The 16,049-nt window shown below is 31.9% G+C and overlaps 1 protein-coding gene across 2 annotated transcripts; it reads right to left on the bottom strand.

The window, feature by feature from the left end:
- Positions 1-428: 428 nt before the first annotated feature.
- Positions 429-11,944, bottom strand: LOC139513167 (large ribosomal subunit protein eL27-like). Of its 2 annotated transcripts, none has more exons than XM_071301447.1 (5): positions 11,841-11,944; positions 10,860-10,942; positions 5,952-6,121; positions 1,168-1,278; positions 429-566 (listed from the first exon to the last, which is right to left on the bottom strand). In XM_071301447.1, exons 1-5 carry the CDS (start codon positions 11,914-11,916, stop codon positions 518-520), a joined length of 489 nt encoding a protein of 162 aa, XP_071157548.1. In that variant the 5' UTR covers positions 11,917-11,944; the 3' UTR covers positions 429-517. The 2 variants fall into 2 exon arrangements, with proteins under 2 accessions (XP_071157548.1, XP_071157549.1); XM_071301448.1 differs by lacking the exon at positions 11,841-11,944 and adding an exon at positions 11,368-11,431.
- Positions 11,945-16,049: the final 4,105 nt, after the last annotated feature.

The raw sequence follows: 16,049 nt of genomic DNA, 5'->3' as shown, positions 1-16,049 counted from the left end.
TCTACGATCGTAGGTGGGGCATAAAAAATTGCAAATGATGTATATAACAGCACATAAAATCTACTGCTAGGGTATTTTTTTTCTTTCTCTATTCGTATTGTAAAGGAAATTTGCAAACACCCTTCATTATAGTGACCTTAAAGGCCTATGTATTATATTTGACTTCCTTCAAGGCCTATACATTAAGTAACACTGCAAAAGCAGGTGAATATACCCCTTCCCATTTATATATAATTTTTTTAGGGAAAGTATAGAATTGAAATTCTGTGTTTTTAACAGGAACAGCCAAACTGAAATATCTTGAAGATAATTTTTTTTAACTTCTGGCAGTGTGACATATCAATTTAAATTTGTGTCAAAATTTCAAGGAAAAAATCAACAAGATCTTTACTGTACATGTATCCTTAGAGCTAAGAGAAGAAAACAAATTTCATTGAATTATATCCAATAACCAACAGAACATAAAACATGGTCTTCTCATATAACAAAAATGTTTTTTTTTACTTTATTTGTTAACTTAGAATCGTAACTTCTGGAAGAACCATCTGTTTTTTCCTGTCTTGTATCTGAAAATATATCAAACAGAAATTTATTAAAATGTTTGCTTTCAAAATAACTTCTTGATTTTAGAATGATTAAAATATAATGCATGTTTTAAATTTATTTTGCTTAGTATGTTGTTTCTATTAATGGCTTCAACAGAAAAAAATTCTTGTCAATACTCAATCGTGTGGGAAAAAAACTGATGTTACTCTCTAATATTAGATAGTTTTCCTCTACCCTTTGAATCTGATTGATATAGATTCCTACCATAGATCCACTTTTGATTAGAGGGTCTCAGTGAAGGTAGTGTTAAACACCAATCAATTAATCAACCTAGATCCATTATCTTTTATTCATTAATTTGGTTTCATTAAACTCAACAATTTATATGTACTTTTGTTAGCAATTTTAATTTCACATGTTTTTGTGCATGAAACTAATTATACACATCTCATACAGATGATTAAAAGCCATTTCTAGCGGCCTATTTCGAGTTTCTAAGATAACAACGTATTTTCCATTTTACCTTATTACAAACATAAATGACAATGACAAAAAGTGATATGAAACCCCACTCTTTGTTACTTTGTAATGTTTACTGAAATAACACATAATTCAACTTACTTTTCTTCAAATTTAGCTTTAGCATCTTTTCTTGCTTTCCTTTTGAGAGCTGGATCTCTGAAAGCATCTTTGTTTACTGTAGCCTTGTCTAAGTTAACATCAACAGAGTATCTGAAAAACACAAACACAAAAACATATATTAAATGTGTTTTACTTGTCAATTCCTCATTTAGAGATTGAGAGAAACATTTTTTTCATTCAATACTGATAAATTTAACAACTGCTAATTCGCATAAAAATATTTATTTAGTTCTCATTAGGTTAGTTTACACTATAATATCAGTGTAAGTAATGAACCTTAGCCATGCACAAGCTTAACAATTTAGTTTGGTTAGTTTTTAGTATACATTTCTAATCAATATTATTACAGATAATTCCTCATTTCAAAACATGAATTACAGTGTAAGCATTAAATACGTGAATATAATGTATAGCTCAGCAACACAGAACTTATGGGAATACATTACATATATATATGTACTATCTTTATATTCAGACCACTCAGACACAGCCTCGTATATTTTCCATCAATCAATTAAGTCAGAAAATGTGTTTACAAAGTCATCATAGTGGCATTGTCTTTTTATTTAGGGTAAATTTTTCTAGTCCCAAGAACTGAAAAAATCTGAAAATTGTACATTTACCTATGTTCAAAAAACCTAAATAAATGGTTAGATTATGACCATGGTGACAGAATATTAAAGGACAATACACACCAAAATCAATCCTAACATTTTCTTTTGTGGTACAAATTTATAAACTCTGTCAAGTTATTATCTGGAAACCAAATGTTTACAGACACCGACAAAGTCATAAAATTATACGGTCACAATTTTTTTAGTTGTATAAAGCAGATGACTCGGACACAGCCTCGAATTTTATCAATCAAACAATTATGTCAGATAATCGATATGTGGGTCATCACCGAGATCTTTTTTATTTAGATGTACAGTAAGTGTTTTATCAAAATTAACAGATTTAAATGGCTGTAAATATATTTGTATCAATTAAATAAATACTATTTTTTATATTTAGTTTAGCACTTTTTTTTTTATATTGTACTGCTGATGAAACAAATGTAGGATTTCCACGCTTCAAACCTAAAATGGTTTTCTTTCTGAATGCAAGAAAAGAAAAGGTACATACTATATACTATAGTTATATTCAGACCACTCAGACACAGCCTCGTATATTTTCCATCAACCAATTAAGTCAGAAAATATGTTAACAAAGTCATCATAGTGTTATTTTCTTTTTACAGGGGAAAAAATAAAAATTAGTCCAAAAACTTAAAAATTTAAATTTCATATTAACCCATCATGTTCCTATTTCCAAAATCTTAATACATGGTTAGATCCGGACAGCATATCAAAGGACGATAACCCGAAATATCTATCACAACTCCAACCTTTCTTTAGTCTGCAACTTTACTTTAGCCACTAGTCTGATGCCCCAGACTAGTAAAACTTTATTACCAAAACTTTGTAAAGCCACATAATTAAAATGTCTAAATATTTGTCTTTGAACTAGTAGTTGAAAAAGATTTTGGTGCAGACTTTTTCATTAAAAATTTATACACTTTTACTCAAGCCATTGTTTGGAAACCAAATGCTTTCAGACGATGAAAACTTTTATTTGGCTGCAAAAAAATACCATTCTTATAGAGACAGACCGCTCAGACACAGCCTCGAATTTTATCCATCAAACAAATATGTCAGATAATCGATATGTGGGTCATCACAGAGATCTGTTCTATATAGACACACAGGAAGTGCTTTATCAAAACTAATTGACATAAATTGAATTAACTATGATCAATATACATGAATCAATTGCTGTTGTTTTAAAAAAATTGTACTGCAGATGAAACAATTGTCTGATTTCCATGGTTCAAACCTTAAATATTTTTATATTTAAGAAAGCATGCTACATAAATGTATTACTATTAAAAATTGTTGAGAAGAGTGGCATTCAATGTTTAATTTAATTAACCAAATTTGTCATGTACTTGTGCAGACCTTATACAACAAGATTTCAATATATATTTTGAAGTATCAGTTTAAAGCTTCCAAAACAGACATGTTCTCCCCTGGATATTTATCAAATAAATATAATTTTGAAATAGTTTGCAGCTGGAGTCAAAGAGCAGCTAATCCATTGCAACATAATTGTGTCATGATCACAACAAAATAGACAATTAATGCATTAATTTTCAACATGAATGCATGTTTTGCATTGCTAAGCATATCCCCACTTGTAATTCAAGGTATTGGAAAACAGGAATAAGTTGTCTCACATATCCCAAAAGCATACACAGGTTCAACTCAAAGGAAAAAACCTTACAAATTCCATACAGATAACTCAGACACAGCCTCGAATTTTATCCATCAAACAATTATATCAGATAATCGATATGTAGGTCATCACTGAGATCTGTTTTACTTCAAAGCAAATGTATTATATTTAAACTTAACTTAAACTAAAATAAATCTTACAAAAATGCATATCTCCTGCTAAAAGTGAGGTGAAATATTCCAAAGGGACATTCAAAATCACAAGTCGAAAATAGACTGATAATGCCATGGCAGAACAAGACCAAAAGAAAAACAAAATCATTTCACCACTAGTAATTCAAAGTATCTGAAAACAGGAAGAATGTGTCCGACAGATCCAAAAGTATTGGCATCTTACAACCTTGACTGTTGTGTAGTTTTTGATAAAAGTATTTTATCAAAGAATATTTGTTAGGTGGATGAATAACAGACAAACAAGGTGATTGCAATAAAGGCCCCACTTTAAGAGTGGGGTAAAATATAACAATATTTATCATAAATGACTTATTTTTTGCTTTCACTTTTATTCATAACTGCGTCCCTATTTATTAACATTTATGTTTAATCAGTTATGTGACCATTGGGATAAACCTTACAATTCTACACAGATCACTCAGACACAGCCTCAAATTTTATCCATCAAGTGAACAAATCAGATAATCGATATGTGGGTCATCACTGAGATCTGTTTTATCTCATCTTAATGCAGGTGTATTTTATTAGATCTTAGTTTTTCACTAATCTGCTAACTCTTTCTTATCATTATGAAAGCAGACAAAGAAAATATAAACCCTGAATTGCAGGCATTGGATTCCAAATATAACAAACTAAAATTGATTGTATAAAGTATAATGAATTGCTCATGACTTATAGTCATACTATTTTATTTTCAAATTGAGGACAAGGCACATATATATAGATCAAGAACAGGATTATTTTTATCAACAGACCAAGAGGTAGTTAAATTTTGGTAATATTTTCCTACAATGATGTCAGTCATTCCCCCCCCCCCCCCCCCCCTTTATGGTGCAAACTAAATCGACAAATTTAAAACGTATCAAGTTTCTAGATGTATATACATTCTGTCAGGATTACTTTGTTAACACTTATGAATTTGTACCATAAATAGGTCTAGAATGAACTTATGTCTGGCAATTCTTTCAAATAAAATACTGTCATAAATAGTCAGACAATCTCACCTAAATATACACAATTTCATATAACAACTCACAACACATTAAGTTTGTGTTGGATGTACATTTGTACATGTGTTAATGCAGGCCTCTACATTAACATTTTTTTCTAACTTGTCGGACAAGTAGCAAGAAAATCAGCTTGTCCGAACTCTTAACTCACTTGTCCGAATTCATAATTGAAAATCTAACATATTGATGATTTATGCAATAATAACACTTGGGCTTTGATTGTACCTAATAAAAGGAGCATTTTGTAATGCTATATGAATACCACATCAAAATACATTTCATTATTTCAGAATGAAAGTTTTTTTGCAAGACTGTGTTCTCTGACTCAATGTCACTATCATTTGTCAATCATTAAATCATCATTTCTTCCCAAACCACTACGTTCCCCTATGGACCTATTCATTCTTTAGTAGTGGTATGGGTTAAACCAAGGATGTAAATACACCTGGCCACCTTGAACATGTATATGAGTAAACCTTTTTAATTTATTGATGATGTCAAAACAAGCTTTTACAATTTATTTTGATTTGTTTATACATTGATCAGGAACATAGATATACTGTTCCCAGCATTGATATATATGATCATGAAGTACATACACATTTCACTAAAAAATCTGCCTTTTTAGATTTTTTTTTTTTTTATCTTAAATTTTTATATCATAGATCTGATCAAATAAAACCTCTTTTAATGTATTGTTATGCATAAAAGCAAATGAAACATACTTTAATTTATTATTTAAAAGTTTAGGGTAAAACTCCATATGGAGGTGCTCCTAATTCAAGGAAGCTTATACTAAGAAGATACATTAACATTGGTTTCTTTCCCCTTACTTATATCCCCCTGGTCAATGGCTGCCAGCATGTTCAAATACTCCAAATCAGAGACATATTATACAAGTTTTATATGTCTCTGGTTCAATCAATGAATAATTATTTCATTTAGTATGATCAATAAAACAATCATTCATGTTTTTGGGAATGTATAAGTCTTGAATTTGATCTATTTTTATCTGACCTTGATTTTTCACTTGTCCCATCAGACAAGTAGTAACTTGTCCCATCGGACAAGTAGTATGGTGAATCTACTTGCCCGACACCTGTGCCTACTTGTCCCGGACAATCGGACAAATGTTAATGTCGAGCCCTGTAATGTTATTCAGCAGAAAAAAACTTACAACAATATAATTAATGCCAAAATAATAGCATCATTAAAATTAATCATATTCTGTGATCCAGTTTTATACCTTGTTGGCATCAGATGGTTGAAATTGTATATCTTTAGGAAACTCTTAAGTTTAGATCTATCCTTTTGTTTCTTTTTTCCCATACTTTTTGTGATCTTTCTGGGGTATCTGTCAATTCCAGCAACAAGTGCATGGCCATATGGTTTTTCTGTTGTACCTTCATCATAATTCTGAAATATAGATAACATTCACTTTCAAATTATTTTTTTCTTATTTAGTTTTAAATTAATAAAATCTATTAACTGACAAATAACTTTGACAAGCATGTCAGACAAATGTCTGCACAAATTTTCATATCATTTCAATGTGTCATGAAGAGCTAGTAAAAATCTGGACAGTCAAGTGAAATTAGATACATGCAAGTGCTAGCCATTTTGGCCAATATAACTATAAATGGGATATAATATTGTATTTTTCACCATTAAGCTGCTCATTCACATGATGAATGTTCATCTTTATAGATTTAGTGAAAAATATTAATGTTGCTGTCCATTCAAAATGTCAAGGCATATGAACCAGGACATAAAGCGGGAGCAGCAAAAAACTAGAGGCTCTTAAGAGCCTGTGTCGATCACCTTGGTCTACATATGTGCATAATCAACAAAGGACACGGATAAATTCATGACAAAATTGTGTTTTGGTGATGGTGATGTGTTTGTAGATCTTACTTTACTGAACATTCTAGCTGCTTACAATTATCTCTATCTATAATGATTGGCCCAGTAGTTTCAGTGGAAAATGTTTGTTAAAATTTACAAATTTTGCGAAAATTGTTAAAAATTGACTATAAAGGGCAATAACTCCTTAGGGGGTCAATTGATCATTTTGGTCATGTTGACTTATTTTTAGATCTTACTTTGCTGTAAATTATTGCTGTTTGTATTTTCACCATTAAGCTGCTCATTCACATGATGAATGTTCATCTTTATAGATTTAGTGAAAAATGTTTATGTTGCTGTCCATTCAAAATGTTAAGGCATATGAACCAGGACATAAAGCGGGAGCAGCAAAAAAAAAAAGTAATCATTATTTGATCCATTCTGATTTAACTTTATACATATCCTGTGTTCAAGCTTTGCTTATTAATTTATAATGTTCTTAAGATCTTACAACACTAGTACTCCAACATCAGCCAATGAAATTCCAGCCTTCAAATTTTCAAAAGTGTGTATTAATCAGACAAAACCATGATCCTGAAGAAAGGCATTAGAAACAGAAATTAGAATGGGGTGTTTTTAAGTCCTTGAAAGTAAAGCTTGAACATAAGATATGTATTTATGTCAAAATGTATATGTTCTTAATTTAATTAGATTTTATATCAGTTGTTTATATAAACAATTATAAATCATCATTTTTTTTAACTCCTACTGCAAAGATACAAAGAGCAAGACACACTCAGTGTTCCAGCTAGGTTTTCAAAAGGGCAGGGTGCCAATCCTGAAAAAGGGCATTTAACGTGCGATATGATAATATGAAAAGGGCATATTTTAATAAAAGATGTTAATCAAACATTTGTGTTTATTCGTTGAATCACAGGTTATACAAGAACAACATCTTAAGCCCATATAGAACTCTATCTTACTACTTTTAAGGCTGAAAAACTTGTCAAGCAGCTTGTCACACAAGTTTTTTTTATCATTGCTTGGCACAGTTGAACTTTATATGCAGTATGTTTTGAAAGGAGATCTGTTTCATACTGTTTCTATGGTCTACCACATTTTACCAGTTTCACCTTTCTACCCCTGCTGTGCTTGATGGCAATACAGCACAAAACAGCTGTGCTCAGTAAATTCACAATTTTAGGATATAAAGCAACAGTGAAAAATAGTATCAAAAATAAAGAATACAGAAAAAGATGACCAAAGCACCCTACTAACACTGCTACTAAGACCCTCTTTAACTTTTCCCATAACTCAAAATAAATACCTAAACATATATATTCTTAAGCAAGAAGTATGGAGACACATTTTAGAATATGTAAATGGGTTACTCAATGCTAGGAAAAAAATCAGATTGAGTTATCTTTCTTTATTCGGGTGTGCTCCTTCTTTGGAGGATTATAAACAGTATGTAAATATGATGTAAATATGATCACAATATGGCGGCCGATTTTGTTATTTTCGTATCAAAAATGAAGGCAGTCAATGACAAATACGTCTGAATTTTCTGTTTATTTTACAGAAAACAAGTAAAACAATGTCTTCAACGAGATTATAATGGTTTTCCAACTTTCTGTCATTACGTTTCTTCCATGAAACTACGGTAAACATCGCAAATTGTGCCTAAGTTGTTGTATGCAGATTTCTTCAAAGATAATTGCTGACTGACCGATTCTATTTGAACGAATTGATGTTGATGATCATTAATGACCCATCCGATAAACGGATTACCTATAATAACAGATTATGACACCAGTTGTAACCATTGATTAGCTTGGGGTGGTAAACAAAGTCATAATCTTTTCCCCAGGTAAAATTAAGTAATTAGCATATCATATCAATACGCAAATTAATATGCAATCGATCTTCAAAAAAGGCAGGGCGCCCTGGAAACTGTAAAAAGGGCACAGGGCGCCACTCGGAAAAGGGCAGGCGCCGCGCCCTCTGAAAACGGCCTAGCTGGAACACTGACACTGGTTCTCAAGATTCCTCTACCAATAAATAATTACTGGCCACCACAATAGATAGAACATGCAAAATGGTTGTTTGTTTACCGTAACCCTGCAGGGTTTGTTGATACCCTCCAGGTCAATTATTTTTCTCTTTTTTGGGGAGATTGCAGATGAAAAAATAAAGTGTTGCTTTGGTTTCTATATATTGACAATTTTAATGATGCTATTTAAAATTGTCTGATAATCTAGATCTGTATATAAAGTGTTTCAAAGTTGCTCTATTATTGTTCCCTATGTTTCACGAAGATAATACTACAATTAGACAGTAAAAGTAAAACAAAAATGTATTGCAGATTAACACATTCTCTGTAGAACAAAACTGATTTATTTACCTCAGATATTTAGAACTAAGTGTTTATGTCAATTTGCCTGATGATTTTTATCAAAAATAACACTTCCTTTAGTCAAATATCTAGTTATTAAACCTTTATACATTGTATTTTTCACCTTGAGGCTGCACATTCACTAATGTTCAACTTAAATTAGGTGTAAAATCTATTAATGTTGCTGTCCATTCAAAATGTCAAAGGTTATAAACTAGGACATAAAGCGGTAACAGCAAAGGTATAGTCATATGCATATATTTTTACATGTTTATGTTTCGGCTATGGAAAAAACACCTAAAATAAACAAATGTCTTCAGTGTTCTCCCCAGGATTTTTTTAAGGCTCAAAATTCAAGGGCACGTAACTCTTTTTTTAGAGTGAACTTTTGTGATCTGAAGCAATCAGTCATTAATCCATGACATGCAATATGAATTATAATGCTTTGTGTTATGTGTTTGATAATGCAGAGTATTTAATAATGAATTACAAGAATATATATATATATGAAATAAATTGATTTTAAACACAAAAGTTATTTATAAGTCAAAATATAAATATTCATCTCTGTACTCTCTGCTCCTTCTAGGGATAATGTTTCAAGATAGTGTTATTTTGTTGGACAGTCTGTTCCTCAATTTTGTCTTTATCCTCTTTTGCTTATACCCCCTTTAACATTTGTAAGCCATGAAAACTCAGCCACTTAATTGTCATTGAAACCAGAAACATGGTGCTTGCTGTTATCACTTGCTAAAACTTTAGCTAGTTTGGGATTAGGAGAAGCAATGACATCTGCTCATACTGACAGTGAAGAGGAAGGTGTATTCCCCTTTTCATTAATAGAAGTCATTAGGCTGAGAAAAAAAACTTCTACTTCCATCATCTGCCTTTTGCTTAGAAGTCACCCTTTTATTTGCAGAGAACATGTTCATTCAGAATTAATAAAATCGAATATGGTTAAGATATTTGATCATATTTGGTATACAACTTTTTAAAATAAAATATGTAAATGAACAGCTGACAAGTTTCCGTAGTTTTACATTACGCTTCCGTGTGTATTATTGTTAAAACCTATCTCTTGCAGGTATAAACGAAACTTTGCAATTTTTTTTTAAAGTTAAGACCATTGAAATTATCAACTAGTGACATTATATAGAAGCTGCAGCAATTCCGTACCCGTGTTGATTGTCACATATTTCCCGACGAACGGAATTTTACGATCGATGTTCAATGATCATTTTATTTCTAAAAACACGACGGTTTGAGACAATTTACCTTGCAAGTAACATTTATTAACTTTATATTAAAATAAATCACTTCTCTTTATCTTTAATCAAAGTTTATTTTATTTTTTTCAATTACAAATACTCTCATTCATAATTTTCATCGTAAATATCTTTAGCAATGTGATTTCAAATTTATCACGTGTATTCATCACGTTCATTGGTCGTGTTAAAATAGATTCTTCTTCTCGACCAATGAAAAAAATTGTTATTTAAATGGTCAAGTGATCACACACACAATGCGTAAATACAATACTTAATTTTCTTCAATTTCTGCACTGAAGTTTTTTTTTTTTTTAATTTTCTTCTACAAATATCTATCTTCTTGATGATCATGTACGCTATTACATGATAACATAGTCCGATAAGACTGAGATAAGCGTGGCTCAGGTAAAACTAATTATCAGTTATTGCGTAACACTGACCGACCTCTCAGCGGTGATGAGCAACTTGACAATTTTAACCGACATTTATAATGAAAATGTGAAAATTAACACGCTGCGGGATCAAGTATTAAGGGACAGCGGACAATTAAGACGCTGCGGGATCTTCGAAAATATTATGAAGGCGCTGCGGTGCCGCAGCGTCATATCGGCCTGGGGAGAACACTGGTCTTATCAAATCAACTAACCTTTACAATAACTGCTTTACGGCCTGCAAATCGGCCATTCAGCACAAGAACTACCTTGCCTGTTTTCATAAATTTGCCCATGGCTGAAAGTGTAAAAAAACAAAATAATATTTCAAGTATAACAAAATGTCAACAATTGGTTATTATAAATGATCTCTTCTACATACATTTATAGGTTTTGCTCTGTTAACATGTTATGAAGTTGTAAGAAGGTGTAAAAGAACCAAAATACGATATTCTTTCAAGATGTCATCAATTTTTTTTCTTCTTCTTTTGTTACAGAAAACCATCAACGTACTGATGTTTACTTGGATTCATTTATAAACTGTGTGACAAGTTTGACATAAAAATTTCAACCTTTCCAGTGTCAACAGTGGCTCTAAGCCTCTTATAAAATACAGTATAATAATTTATGTAAATGTACATGCAGCAGTATAGTAATGTACTTGACAAAGCCGGCCCACGTTTGGAAAATCAACATTTGGTTCAAAGACAAAATGCAAATTACCTTCCTTGCATGCCACTGTCTGGCAGATAGAATTATCGACATCTTTCATCTCAAGATTTGTATGTCATGAACATTTGTAAATAAGGCATATATTATTGAAGTGAACAGATCAGTTGTCGGACTTTCGGGGGTGGTGGTTGTAAACATGCAATGCATCCTGTTCTTGGCACTGTCAGGAGATTCTGTGATTGCGTCGGAGCGAGTGAGATACAAAGATATTCTATTAAACATGTGTTTTTTGGTATCAGTAGTATTTCTAAGGCCTAAAACATAAGCTAGAAAAGCAGCGAAAATTGCTCTATGCCTAGGGTTAAAAGTGATATAAGCGGACGTCTTCTATTGTGTAAACCAGAAATAATTTGTCTAAAATTAAGCTAAGATATATAAAATCATATATATATTGTAAAAAGGACAAATGTTTATTTCTGAATGATGATGATGGCAGATTATCTATTCGTAGTCACGACACTTGCCTTTGGGTAATGGCCGAAAAAGAAAAGAACGTTTAGATCTCGTCCACGACGAGACTAAATATAAAATCTGGGTCATAATAGGCGACAACCCAAATGTTCCGTAATTAAGCAGACGAATAAATACTTTGAAGATTTCATAACTTTCATGCTCGGATATGCAAGTTTGCATTTTAATTTATAATGTCCAATAAATCAGTGGTGGATCCAACAGGGGGTCGGGGTTTTATTTTATTGTATATAAAAAGCTCTGTCATTTTTTAAAGCTTAGTCTCTCCGTAAGAAAATATTACACACCACTCAACCAATATGGGAAAAGGTTACAATTTTTTTTATCTACGCAATATATGAAAAGGTATATATTTTCGGTTGTATTGAACATATTGTTGCAGTCAGGTGTTATAAGACATAATAATCTCCACCAAACAAGTTTGCACAAATGATGTCACCTAAAATCAAACACTTCAATGCCGAAAAGATAAAAGTCAAATTCTGGTCAAGCAGATGACAAAAAAATTATTCTGAATGCAAATTCCTCCAATACCTTATAAGTGTTAAATATTGAGGGGGGGGGGTCTGATTGATCGCGTCGAAAACTAAATGAAGCTTGTTCAATGATCAATAATATGTCAGATTGTTTACAGAGGACACTGTCATTCACCTCACAATAATCACAGATGCAGATACCACAAACCTGCAAAAGGACCTGAATAAAAAAAATACATTTTATCTGGAAAAAAAACCACCCAAGCATTGGAAAAGTAGAGTACATACATTAGGTTCACAATTAACAAAACATTTTCTTTGACAAACAATATCAACAAGACCATCGGTAAAGCCTCCAAGACACTTGGATATTACAGAGCAATTTGGGCCGGTGCACTCCAGCAACAAACACCAAAGCGTATTATATACCCTTGTGTTTCGGTGATTGATAGAAAGAGGATTATTGCATGCAGTGCTAGCAATGATTTCATTACAACACATGTATAAATATAGTTATTGGTTAAAACAAATATAAATATGGATCAAATCAAGTACACCTTCAGAGTGCGATCGACTTTAGTGACTCAACACGAACGTCGGTTTTGAAATTTAATGTTCATGTCTAAAATCACTGTGTCTAAACCACACCGGCAAAATTTGCTCGGACTCGATGGTATCTAACATCCGGCACAATGACGGAACACCAATAGACAAAAGAAAGGTAGGTTTCTCCTTATTTTTTTACTTTTTTTATGATATCGAAGAATATATATACATATACAACTATTTTCTATTGTGAGATGCAATATTTTCTACAACCGTTCTATATTAACGGAGAAATAAGTCAAAATGCATGTCAAAATGACGAATTGAGTGAACCTTGCCTCGAAATTGTTTAATTTCTCGTTAAATTGTTCACATTGTACGGAAAGAAAGGTACGGGAAGATAGATATTGACACGGAGATTGCAAATTTAGTTATTATGAGCATCTCCGTAATTGTATCTCTGTGTATGGAACGAAAGAAATGGGTCATGTCAAAATGAAACTGGCCGGTTTCGTCAATGTATACAACCCGGTTTCGTCATAGATTTCAAAATGCATAACCCGGTTTGGTCAAATAAAAAAAATCATAATCGCATTACATTATAATTGATTATTTAACTTCAGCGTTCAAAAGGAGTGTTGTGGGTCGTTGGAAATCAAGTTTGTTCACCGGACAACGGCTTATTATTTATATGAGTCTCAGATTCAAATAAATAATAAGCAAACACTTGAATTCCTACTCTTATAGAACACAAATATTTTAATTTACTTTGCATTCCGAAATTTTTTAACAGCATATTGAGATTAAAGCTCTCTAAATATGCGTTTTCTATATGAGTTATGGGAAAATATGTTGAACATGTTTAAACTTGAAATTAAAGTTTACGGTCTTAAAAATCGAAAGACACAACTTTGATATGTGATTTTCTCGCACAAAAGGATGGACACCTTTATAAGTAATCTAATCATTCTATGTATGTAATCTTTTCTACAATCGTTAAGGGATAATTTTAACTATGATACATGTACATCGCGCATTTACTATACAGGCTCTGTCATCGGACGAGTTAATCATTTTTTTATTATTTGTACTTTTGTTGTACTGTTTGTGTCAGCGACAACACTTTGACTCAGTCCATTCCCGAATCACACGCTTGTAATTCCATGGTTGTCTTTGGTTGCTTTATACCATAGGCGTTTTGAACATAAAATAGGCAGGTAGTTTTCTTGTTTGAATTGTTTTACATTTATAATTTAGGGCCCTGTTATAGCTTGCTTTCATGCAGTTTGTGTGTTTTTCTCATTGTTTAAGGCATACGCTGACCTAAACTTGATTAATTCAACATAATTTTTGTGTCTAAAAGAAAGTTGTCTCATTGTCAATCACGGTTTATGGGATAAGTGGTTATCGTCACTTCTTCTTAATAAGACCTAGATATAAATGACGGTCATGTTTTGCAAACCAACTTTTATTCACATTGAAAATACAAAACTGTCAGATATTGTTTTCGAAAGTTATCTTGAAGTTTCAATTGAATTTGAACTGTACAAAAAATGAATTTGAACTGTAAAAATAATGTGAAAAACATGCCTATGAAAATAAATGTGCCTACCAGAAACGGGGAGAAAGTTACAAATCTCACTGCTATGTTATGGATGCTTAAGTGTGAAAACTCGCTTTAGTGCGCAAGTAACACAGTATATATAGTACCAGAAAATCTGGCAGGACTGCATGCATGATTAATTTGTGCAGAACAGTATAGACTATATAGTCGGTTTGGGACTGTTCGTCAATGATTGAATGCATAAATGTATTAATAATTGATAGTAAATATTGTAAACTAAGTGTATATATTATACATCATGTAGTATAGTAAATTAAAATTATGGCACAATCAAAACACATCCTTTTATTTTTCATCTTTACATACTACTATTATAAACAAAGAAAATATAATAATGCTACAAAATAATTAGATACCAGTGTTTGCTATTCAGTATTTATATTCCATTTAAAATTAGTTTGAAGTTAAGTGAAATAAGGGATACGCCTTTCATTAGGAAAATGTGTATTATCATAATTAACTATGTCCAAAAGTGCCCGTTTAAAATAGATTTTAACACGCCAAGTTTACTTTACAATAAATATATATTTAAATTCTCGAAAGACAATGTTATCCATGCCAAAGTTTCTTTTCATAAATTGTTTGTTAAAAAAACCAAAAAAAAACCGGGTGATATATATAGACGAAACCGGGTGATTGTGTAGTAACAACATTGACGAAACCGGCCAGTTTCATTTTGACATGACCCATTTCTTTCGTTCCATACACAGAGATACAATTATGGAGATGCTCATAATAACTAAATTTGCAATCTCCGTGTCAATATATATCTTCCCGTACCTTTCTTTCCGTACAATGTGAACAATTTAACGAGAAATTAAACAATTTCGAGGCAAGGTTCACTCAATTCGTCATTTTGACATGCATTTTGACTTATTTCTCCGTTAATATAGAACGGTTGTAGAAAATATTGCATCTCACAATAGAAAATAGTTGTATATGTATATATATTCTTCGATATCATAAAAAAAATAAAAAATAAGGAGAAACCTACCTTTCTTTTGTCTATTGGTGTTCCGTCATTGTGCCGGATGTTAGATACCATCGAGTCCGAGCAAATTTTGCCGGTGTGGTTTAGACACAGTGAAAATGGCTGCATTTTCAACTCAAAATTTTCACTGAGTACAGACACACCTGTGCATAGGGAGAAGTTTTAAGGCATAGCATGCCCCAGATAATTAAATTTCATGTTTTAGAAAAATAAAAAACTAACAGGACTTTTCAGCACACTTCTTTTTCATTCATCCTAAAGGTGCCAAAATAAATTAAGTTGGGAAAGATCGAGGTTTGAGAAGTTCAAGGCCCCACAAGTGATAATTGAAGTGAGCTGTCAGTGGCGGAACCAGAACTTTTCATAAAAAGGGGGGGGGGTATGACAAGAATCTCTGTATTGTACAAAACTCTTGGTTTTATTTGCCACAAAATCTCCTTTTTCTGTTTAGTACAATGACACAATAAATAATATAGTGCTTTGCACAAAGTTTCCCCTTGGTATGTTTGCAGTTTGAAGATTTCGTAATTTTCATAACTAAAGAAGGGGTCATAAACCTTAATAA

Source organism: Mytilus edulis, chromosome 2 (genome assembly GCF_963676685.1).
Source record: "Mytilus edulis chromosome 2, xbMytEdul2.2, whole genome shotgun sequence".
NCBI lineage: Eukaryota > Metazoa > Mollusca > Bivalvia > Mytilida > Mytilidae > Mytilus > Mytilus edulis.
Note: the sequence above shows the minus strand (reverse complement) of the source record. Positions and strands in the feature narration are given on the sequence as shown.